Below are 10,000 nucleotides of genomic sequence, written 5' to 3'. Positions count from 1 at the left end.
TCGAGCAGCAAATCCGAGTTTAGCAGTAATAAAGAGTTTATTGGTGCTAAAGCCAAAGATTTTCTGACAGAGGAAAGATTTTTCCTTTCATAACAAGAGTATTAAATCCTTTGTTTACTAGGCTCTGGAAAAGAGATATGCAAAGTGGTTGTCAGATATTTCTTAGGAAAAAGCCAATTAAAGGGTAATCGAGTAAAGGATGAGAATTACCATTTGACTTCAAATGTCTCCTCTTCTCCTGCTCTCTCCCTCCTCTACCCCCTAACAGCATCGTGCCCCTGTGGACAGCTTCTCCTCCAAAGAACTTCAAAATCACAGATAATGATCTGAATCCCACCTTTTTTACTCATGAAAGTAGAGCAGACCTGTCATATCTGTATTTTGTAGTACAGCAAGATCTCGTCTGCAGGCTTAATTGAACAACAAAACTGTGTACCTGAAGTACAGATAAAAATGAAACAGAATTATTGGAGTAAAACAAAATGCTGTCTGCAGGGCTGGCAAGGTTTTGTGTTCTCTGTCTGGTTTGAGTTGGATGTTGGGAAGTTCTTACTGGATAAAGGGGTGGAAGCTGCCTGTCACTGCAGGGTCCCACTGACTTCCTTAAGATCTCACCTCTCACCAGTGCAGGGTTTGGTTCAGGGTGTTGCCACCAGGACACTCAGATTTCCTATCTGAAAGAAAAAGCACGAAGCATTTACTTCCTGCTGAGGTTTATTTGCATGAATGGAGCTTTGGTTTGCGGTCTGGTGGAAATACATTTTATTAGTGGTGTTTCTGGGGTGGAATAGGTGGTTTTCTGCCACAAATATTCCTTTAGCCGAGCAGTATTTGAACTGGACCAAACTGAAGCCACTGCTCGTGCTTATAGCGCCGAGGATTTTCCTGCTTAGTGTTGAAATTCAAGTACAAAAGTCTTTCTGGTCTATTTGCTACAACACCTCCTCTCAGAGAGGTTAAGAAGAGGTGAACAGGATGAAAAGGCACTTGCAGGGTTTAAAAAATCTTCTATGGAAAAAAAAAAACATCTTTCATTTCACAAAAAAAAAAAGTCTCCTGTAGGTTGTTATGTGCATAAGGTGGAGGCTTAAGAGCAGCCACATTTGCAGATGAACTGCTTTTCCTCGCTTCTCCGAGACATGACATTTGTTCAGAAGATTAGCCAGGTTGTAATGTGTAGCATAATTGCACTGTGCGGATGTCCCAGAAGTGAAAACCTAATTGCTTGACAGGCCTATAACTTTGTGGTACTGCTCTCACCTTGTTAGGTCCTTTTCTGATGCGGTTCAAATGCAGGCTGGCCGCAGGTGTGCCTAATTTACCTCGCAACAGAACGTGTTGAGTTTAATTGCACAGTGGTTGTTAGGAAAAATTGGTGGGTGGAATATCAAGTGACTCACTGTATGTGGATGGCAGATGGGCGGCGAGAGGCATCAGAGCTAAGTGTATAGGTGAGGTGAGTTAATAAAAGATGTAAATTTTAGCTTAAAATAGTGGAGTCTTGAGGAAGGTAATACATTTTAATTAAGAGGGTAGCAGGCCCCATTCTAGCAGTGGGAAAAAATCAGAGCAAGGGGACATGGCAAAGACTGCATTTTTCTTCCTATCAGTATTTTAGGAGCAGCTCAGCCTGTTTGGGAAGGCTGTTTTGCAAGGCTGTGTTGATTAAAAAAGGCTAAAATTTCTGCTTATGATACAAAATGTAACAGGGAGAGCCAAACCTAGAAAGGCTTGAATTCTCATTGTCTCAAAGTCTGAGATGAGACCAAGCAGAGCTCTGCTGCAGGTCCTTGCTCCTTGCTGTGGTCGGGGTGGGAGGGATGGGTTTGCAGTGCCCACAGTCCTCGGTGGTCAGCTGAGAGCAGCCACCAAGTCACTCATCTCCTCCTGGCATGGAGAGCACCCTGCCTGGGAATGTGGTTCTTAACTGACGCTGTCTTCCTCTGAAAAGCTTGTCCTGATGCCACCTGTGCTCCATGAACTCTGGAAGCACAGAGTAAAGAGTGAAATAAAATATCTCAGCATCAAGGAATGCAGTGGAGCTGAAATGCCAGTGCTGCTTGTGTTCACTCCAGCCTGGCATCAATATTTAGCCCGGTGCTCAGAGCCATCCTAATAAACTTGATGATGTCTAATTTCACCAAGAGTGGGTCCTTTTCACCAAATAATTGAACAAATACCGGTTCCAGTTGATGTTTAGTGAAAGGGTGCTTAATGGCCCTTTTTCTTTGACAGGATTCGAGCTCTCTGTATAGAAACAATTCATCATGAATGCTTCACGCTAAAAACAATCCACGAGGAGCAATACTTAGCATTCCTAGTGCACAATTCATTGGAGAATTTCCGAGCAATTTACAAACATTAGCTCAATAAGCCTCACAACACCCATTTGAGATCAGAAAAAAAAAAAAAAAAATGAAAAAAGGAGAAGATAAGATACTGCTCTTCAGCCTGGATGTGGCACTACGGAGCTGTAAAGCTGGAGGCTGGTCCCAGCTCCTGGCTCCCCAGCACTGGGTGGTTCTGTATGGAGCTGGGCAGCAGCTGGGCCTTGCACAGACTCACAGTCTGGGTGGTGGAAGCTGTGCAAAAGCAAATAGAGGTCTGACAGAAAGGATGTTTCCTTTAGAATAATAGAATTGTGGAATGGTTTGGCTTGGAAGGGACCTCAAAGATCATATAGTTCCAACCCCCCTGCAGTGGGCAGGGAAACTGGCAATAGTCAATTGTTCTGGAGATAAAATCTCAAATAACAACAACAAAAAAATAAAAACCTAATCCAAAGCACAAAAAACCTCCAAAACATGGCAGATAAAAGTAGAGGGAATTTGTGGCTAGCATAGAGGCAGTTTCATGGAGTTGCTGATAATATCCCTGCAACAGCATCCAGAAAAGCTGAGCATCTGAACTAGGAGATCATGTCAGCCACCACAGAAATCCAGATCTTGTTCAGCTCAACAGCTGAAACCCCTTTACAGGTTTTGGGATAGGAAGTTATAAAGAAATGTGCATTCAGCTGAACTGACAGCATCGATTTATTTATGCAGTTTCAGTAAACCTGGTTGTTTCCCTGCTTGCCTCTCTGATATGAGAGATTGCTCCTTCAGCATTCGTGTCCTGGGATAACATCAGGGTTCTGCTCAAGGTTTAATGGAGAAGGAAGAGCTGGGATTAAAAGCACCAGTTTTGGAATTGGGGATGCTCCCATAATGCTCCTGAATGACCCTCAAAGCTTCTCAGCAGCGAGTGCAATGTGGTGCAGCCACTGTTGCTCTTTCTGCTGGCCAAGGCTGGGCCTTGTTGGGTGCTAAAGGAGGAAAGATGTTCCTGGTTTGCCTCCTGCCAGGAATGCTCTTGGCACATGGAAACCTCTGTGTGCAGCAAGAAAGGTCCCAGTCACTTACAGAGACAGACATGAGTGAATAAATCAAAGTTGTTCATATTCTGAATGTGAAAGCTCTGGCTGACCTCACTGTCCAGCATGCACAAATTTGGGCAGCACGAGCTGCTGGACTGGAGCATCTGAGGGACTCTGGGAGAGGGAAAAATCCTGAGCTTTGCTTGTCATTAGTAGTCACTCATTAGCCAGAAAACCTAATTAGAACATAGTTTTACTATGAAAGGTGAAAGCACGAGTGCCTAAATAAAAAAGATGATGTCAGGCTGTGAATGTCCTCCTGAGGATCCCGCGGTTTGCTTCACCTGCAGGGTGGAGACTTCCCAGATCAGCTCATTCCTGCGGTGCAGGAGGGTGGCAGAAAGGAGTTTCCATCTTCCCAAGCTTTCCCCTTCCCTCTAAGTGCTCGCTGTGCTCCCCTGAGGCAGCGTTGCTGCAAAAACGGTTTATGGGGAGATGCCTGGATGATAAGGGTTAGTCCTAAATAATTGCTGGTTGTCGCTCAGCAGAAATAAGCTGGATTTCGATCCCTGGGTAGAGCGACTCCTCACAGCTAAAGGCTGGCAGAGGTTGAAGAGGTCGTAAGACAGGGCCTAATTTGCCATGTTCCTTCCCTTTCAAAAACAATGAGGGAGCCGGGGCCTTGCCGGTGGGCAGATCCTGCCTGGATCTCCCTGGAGTCAGCAGGAGTTGGATCCAGTCCCTTTGAATAGCCAGAGTTTCCAAACCGGAGGCAAAGCCAAGTGTTTTTCAGAAGATTGATCATTACCTTTGGAATTTTTCGACGTAGAGGTCATTACTGCTAATATAAGTTGTGAAAAAAAATGAAAAGTATTAAAAAAAATAGAGACAAATTCTCATCTGGTGTAAGTCATTGCCTTTGAAGTCAATGAGTCATTGAAATCAACTTTCCCACACCGAGCTAAGGATATGGCCTGGAGTCAATACATTTGTAGTTGTTGAAAAATTAAAAATATAAATTTGCCTTGCCTTGGCAATAATGTTCTGTTTATGACAGAGATCTTGTGCTTTAAAATAAGTTCATTAACAAATAGGAAAGTAATATTTCACTACCAGTATTCTTTTGGGTATAACTATTTATGACTAAATTTTATTAAACTTTTTAAAAATTGGATTTACTTTTTGATGAATCTAATAGATTTCAATTTTGTATTTTTATAGATTCTTTCTAAAGTTTTTCCTCAAGTGCAATCAGAACTGTTTGAAGAATGCAGGCAACCCACGAGACATGCGAAGATTCCAGGTACAGATCCCTCTAAATGATGTATAAAAGACTTGATCGCATCTTCATCTTGAACTTATGAAATAACAGTCAGTTTTTCCACTCAGTGTTGTTCCATGCTTAAAAATTTGCTGTCAGTATTTTACAATTCCCCCATTAATTGAAGTGCTGGTTCTGGAGTTCTGCAGTGGGCTTAACAGATCAATGTTGGAGCAAGTGGGTCTTTCCTTAGGAATTATTTCCCTAATTTTCCTTCCTGCTGTCACCTTGTGTTGTAGTGTGCTGTTTGCTCAGATCTGCAGGGGTTTTACTCAGACTGAGTAGTTTGATTTTACCTTAAGAACACGACTATGGAGCTCAGGGATGTTTGGAACTCTCTGGTTCACAACTTGTGGATCCAGCAGTGATGGCCCAACCCACAGATGTTTGTTTCAGCAGGGTTAGAAAATGTTTAATACTTCACTTTCTCCTTACAGCTTTTGAGATACCCTGTGGTGAATCATAGCACCACAGAGAGGCAGCTGACGGGATGGACAAATTATTTCCTCTGTATCTGGGGTCATTGGAAAGGCTCGTTAAGAAATAACTGTCTTTTATTTCAAAATATTTCACAATGATTCATATTTGGTTCCAGCAATAAAGTAGTATTGAGATGTTCAGAACTTTCTCAGTTTGGAGAAGAATTACTTGTGGTTAAACTTGATAGCAGAGCATGTGACATCTGTTTTCATGCACAGCCAACCAACCGGGGAGGCCAGCACCCTTGAGCCAGCCAACAGAAAAGATCTGTAGCTGGGAAAAAAAAATATTCCTTCAAAACAATCGAGCCAGGCTTCCATTTTTCATGCATCTCAGCTTCACGTAGCATCGGTGATATTGATCCATCTGAACAGAACAGAAGGTCAAACCTGGAATGAGTGGAAATGTCCTCTTTGTCTCACTGATGACTAAATGAAGCATCAGTCAGGAGTGATCTTGTGGTCGACAATGGAGCCAGTAGGCACTAGAAAGACTTTCCTGGGTCTCTTTAGCTAATCTCCCTGCCTCTCAGAAGGTTTAACTGGACTTAACAGGATGTCAGATCTTGAACAGTATTTTTACCTGGTTTTCCTGCCTCAGCACCTTTGTGGAGGTGCACTGCAGGAGTGAGGCGACATAACAAAGCGTAGCACGTCGACTTTCTTTTGCTGAACTACAGTATTTTCCCTTGGTGTCTGACCTATATAGACATGACAGAACAAAAATAGTTGTCATTTTCATATACACCTTGCTCTGTCTCTTTAATACACCATGTTCTAGGAACCAAACCCAGAAATCCTGGCTGGAAATCACGCTTGTATGTTTTGCAATGTTTCTGAAAGCCTGGGAATCTCATTAAGAGTGAAAGAGGATAGCCCAGTGGCCTGGCAGCAGCTCTGCGGCCGAGCTGAGCGTGCAACCTCAGCACTCTCCGAGGTGGATGTTGACAAGAGGGAAAGTGTCCACTTGTGGGAGGAGAGAGCTGGGGAAGCAGAGCAGCCTGGCAGAGAGCTGCCCTCGGGCTGTTCTAAAGGGTACCGCAGATGGCTGTCTCCAAGGAGGCAGGATACACAGAAAAGGTGCTGTGATAGCTGAGAGCTAATTATGGCTTGTGAATAAGAAACAGGATCAAAGGTGATCCAAAACATAGAAGCAGACAAGAATTTTCTTCTGATGCCTTGGACCAGCTCTGTGCGAAGGAGGCTCTCTGCTCCCCTTCCAATTGTGTTTGTTAAGTGTTTGGGTTTAGAAGCTGGTGGAAGAACCCTGAAATCATCTTTGCCATAACCAAAACTTAAATGAATGGAAGGTGGACACTAAAATTTGTCCTACCTTTGGCCACCCTCACCAGCTGGCTTAATAAGGTGTGACTTAGCCAGCGACTTTATGGACTCTGCTCACCCCAAAGGAAGCGCTGCAGCGGCCTCTTCCTTTAGATAACCTGGAACCAGAGCAAAGGGCCCATGCTGGAGTATTTAAACAAGATGTAAATGTCAGTCTGGGATAACAGTGATCCACCTAGGAAGCCGTGCTCCACACGAACCCTGGTGGTTTTCTCCCTGGCTGGTGTTCCCGCGCCGTGGCTGCCGGAAGGCGTCCCACAGCTCCATTGTGGAGGTGTTTGCTTCGGGAAGGTTGTGCCTTTTGCATATGTTCCTTTGCCATTTTCGACTGAGAAGCAGCTGGAAGCCAAAGGAGGCCCTATCCATCATCTCTTCTATGGCCGGACTCTGAACCTGGACACAAGAATAGGAGCCTTTCACTCAAAAATAAAGGAGGAAATTCCATTGACATACCAGGGTCAATCACCATCCAAATGAACTTGAGAAGGGATACTTTTCATGGATTGAAAACACTTTCACTATTCATATTCAACTCGGCCTTTTCAGATGCAAAAAAGTTCATTATCAGACATTAAATGTAATTGTAAAACTGACCTGGAGATCATTTACTGAAGAAAAAATGGGGAGTTACGAAGGTTCCTGATTTATTAAGCTTTTTTTATTTGGAATCCTCACAACCCTTCATTTGAAGACAGTCTCAAGTGAACAAATTTTAATTAGATAAACTATCTAATCAATATATCAACAGATCAATCAAAACAGCAGCTTTTAAAATGAGTGGCTAGAGGGGTGTTTCTGAAACTAATGGCTAGAAGAATATTTCCCTGAATTGAATTCATTTGTTAGCATAATAGGAGATTAAACTCTAATTAGTGTAGCAGGTTCTGAAGAGAAACAATTGTGAGTTAAAAATCACCAGTGGTCTCCACGTAAACAAAGATGTATTCAGAGATGTCATTCACTCAGTTTAAATAGAAACAGAAAAGTAACAGGATGTTGTTTTGTCTTACAAGAGCTGATTCGGGGAAAATCTGCAGGATTTTTGAAATGTGGGGTTTTGTTTTCTCTTCCAGGTTGTTGTATCAACAACAGTCAATGTGGATGGCCACGTGCTGGCTGTCTCAGACAACATGTTTGTACACAACAATTCCAAACACGGGAGGCGGGCTCGCCGCCTTGACCCCTCAGAAGGTACGGCCCCTTCTTATCTGGAAAATGGTAGGCACACATTTACATGTCCTTTTTTTTTTATTTGCAATGCTTTTTTTTTATTTTATTATTTTTTTTATTTCCTTTTTTTTTTTTGTTTCACCGTACTTTATGTTGAGACACCACTACATTTACTTTTACATCATTTCTTCTCTCATCCATCAAAACCCATTAAAAAAAGTCCATTAGTATTTCTCAGCCCTTGTCAACTAGAACACAGACGCTTCTGAATTTGCTTCTGACTTTTTTCTTCATTTAATACTTACAGTTTTGCAGTCACAACCAATTTTTCACATTTTCCTATTTTATTTCTTCTTTTTTTTTTTATATTTTTTTTTTTAAATTTCAGTCTTGTTTTGCTTGCAGCTTTTTCTTGCCCTTTAATTTGACTTGATTTTATTTTGGCTTGTCATATTCCTTGATCCAGAGGTACAGTCTCAGGTTATGTATGCAAGTTTAAGTGGATGGTAAAAACATGACCGAATCTGTAAAGAATTTACTGTGAGGTCAATTTCCTGTGCCTGGGCCTTACTGCAGATTACGGCAGGAGGGGGTTTGGATGAGAAAAACAGCATAAAATGTTTTTCTTCAGCCTGACTCAATGTGATTGACTTCTTGCCTGAACTGCTAAAAGAAGATAGGCTGAGATGAAGAGGGGAATGGAAAGTGTCTCTGAAAATCCAGAATTGTGAAATCCTATCTTTTTTGGAAACCATCAGCCCCTGAATCACTCACACACAATTGCAGCTGCGCCTGGGCAGTGCACACATGTATTTATTGTCCTGCAAAGCCCAAAATAGTCATTTGGATTTAAATATCACTTCGTTTGAACTGTAAAATATACCAGTGTAGGGATGCAAACCAGCTCTCAGAGAACCTCTGTTTAATAAAATTAGGATAGGTTAGGTTAGGTTAGGTTAGGTTAGGTTAGGTTAGGTTAGGTTAGGTTAGGTTAGGATAGGACAGGACAGGATAGAACAGAAGAGAACAGAAGAGAACAGAAGAGAACAGAAGAGAACAGAACAGAACAGAATAGAATAGAATAGAATAGAACAGAACAGAACAGAACAGAACAGAACAGAACAGAACAGAATAGAATAGAATAGAATAGAACAGAACAGAACAGAACAGAACAGAACAGAACAGAACAGAATAGAATAGAATAGAATAGAACAGAACAGAACAGAACAGAACAGAACAGAACAGAACAGAATAGAATAGAATAGAATAGAATAGAATAGAATAGAATAGAATAGAATAGAATAGAATAGAATAGAATACAATATTTTCAGTTGAAGGATCACCCAGTCCAACTTCCTGAATATTTTAGTGTTGCTCATTATTTAAATGCACATTTAAGTTTAATTTTAATACATCTTGAGTTGTGGAAGAGTTAAGATTCTCAAACCTGCTATAACCTGACGTGCTGGGCCACGCACATCAGTTTCTACGGGACTCCTCTTGCGACTTGCTACTAACACATTGACAGGATCATGGCTTTTTACACTAATAAAATTAATTAAAGTGATAACAATACTAAGCTGCTAATACAATCATTGTCATTTTACGTTTCAAATAGTATTTACCAACGGGCGGGGAGGGGAATGAATGAGGCGAGCACCAACTATCGGAAGGAAACGCAATCTAGACATCAAAAAATGGAAAGCGATTTACAAATCTGCCGCGGTCCACACACACACACAACCCTAATTTGTTTTTCTGCATTAATAACTAAGGTATAAGAGACCAAAAATATAATAATTAAAGGTCGCCCTGAGCACCAGAGTCATTATGGTCTATGACGTATTGTTTATCTCTTTCATATGCGCGGAAAGTAGGTGTGTGTTTTGCCTAGCAACCGTCACTAATGAGGTTCACAATTAAGAAGGCTGAATCCTCTCCCCTCGTCCTCTCCTTCCCCAGAGAGCCAGAACTAGCAACATTATAGGTTCAAGTAAGCATGCTCAGCCCTGTGGTGTTAGGTTTTAGTCTAGGTCCAAATTCAGCCTCTTCTAATGAGCTATTATGATCTTAGCAAAATACGAGTATTTATTTTTGTAAGCTGCATAAAAAAGAATTTGACTCTGAGCAGCAAATATCGCTTAGAAAAATAAAGGCCACTTTTCCATGCTACAGAAAATCTACATAAATGTCACTTACCAGGAGCTCCTTTTCTTGGTGATACGGTAATTGATTTGCTTTCTTTAAATGTTAAAAAACACAGTGCCAAATCCTCTTTGCCTAACATCCCATAAACGCTCAGTCGAGTAAGCTGCACCGTTGCAAATG

At 41.7% G+C, this 10,000-nt stretch overlaps 1 protein-coding gene across 10 annotated transcripts in view; it reads left to right on the top strand.

The window, feature by feature from the left end:
* The window catches only part of EBF3 (EBF transcription factor 3), a 121,194-nt gene that overhangs the window by 72,761 nt on the left and 38,433 nt on the right, over positions 1-10,000 (top strand). For 7 of the 10 annotated variants that reach the window (XM_033515734.1, XM_015632384.2, XM_015632390.2 and 4 more), the window contains exons 7-8: positions 4,580-4,661; positions 7,576-7,720. In XM_033515734.1, the coding sequence (XP_033371625.1) occupies positions 4,580-4,661; positions 7,576-7,720 (227 nt within the window). The remainder of the gene's footprint in view (positions 1-4,579; positions 4,662-7,575; positions 7,721-10,000) is intronic. The other 3 variants (XM_033515735.1, XM_015632386.2, XM_015632388.2) reach the window with 1 other exon arrangement.

Source organism: Parus major, chromosome 6 (genome assembly GCF_001522545.3).
Source record: "Parus major isolate Abel chromosome 6, Parus_major1.1, whole genome shotgun sequence".
Lineage (NCBI taxonomy): Eukaryota > Metazoa > Chordata > Aves > Passeriformes > Paridae > Parus > Parus major.
Note: the sequence above shows the minus strand (reverse complement) of the source record. Positions and strands in the feature narration are given on the sequence as shown.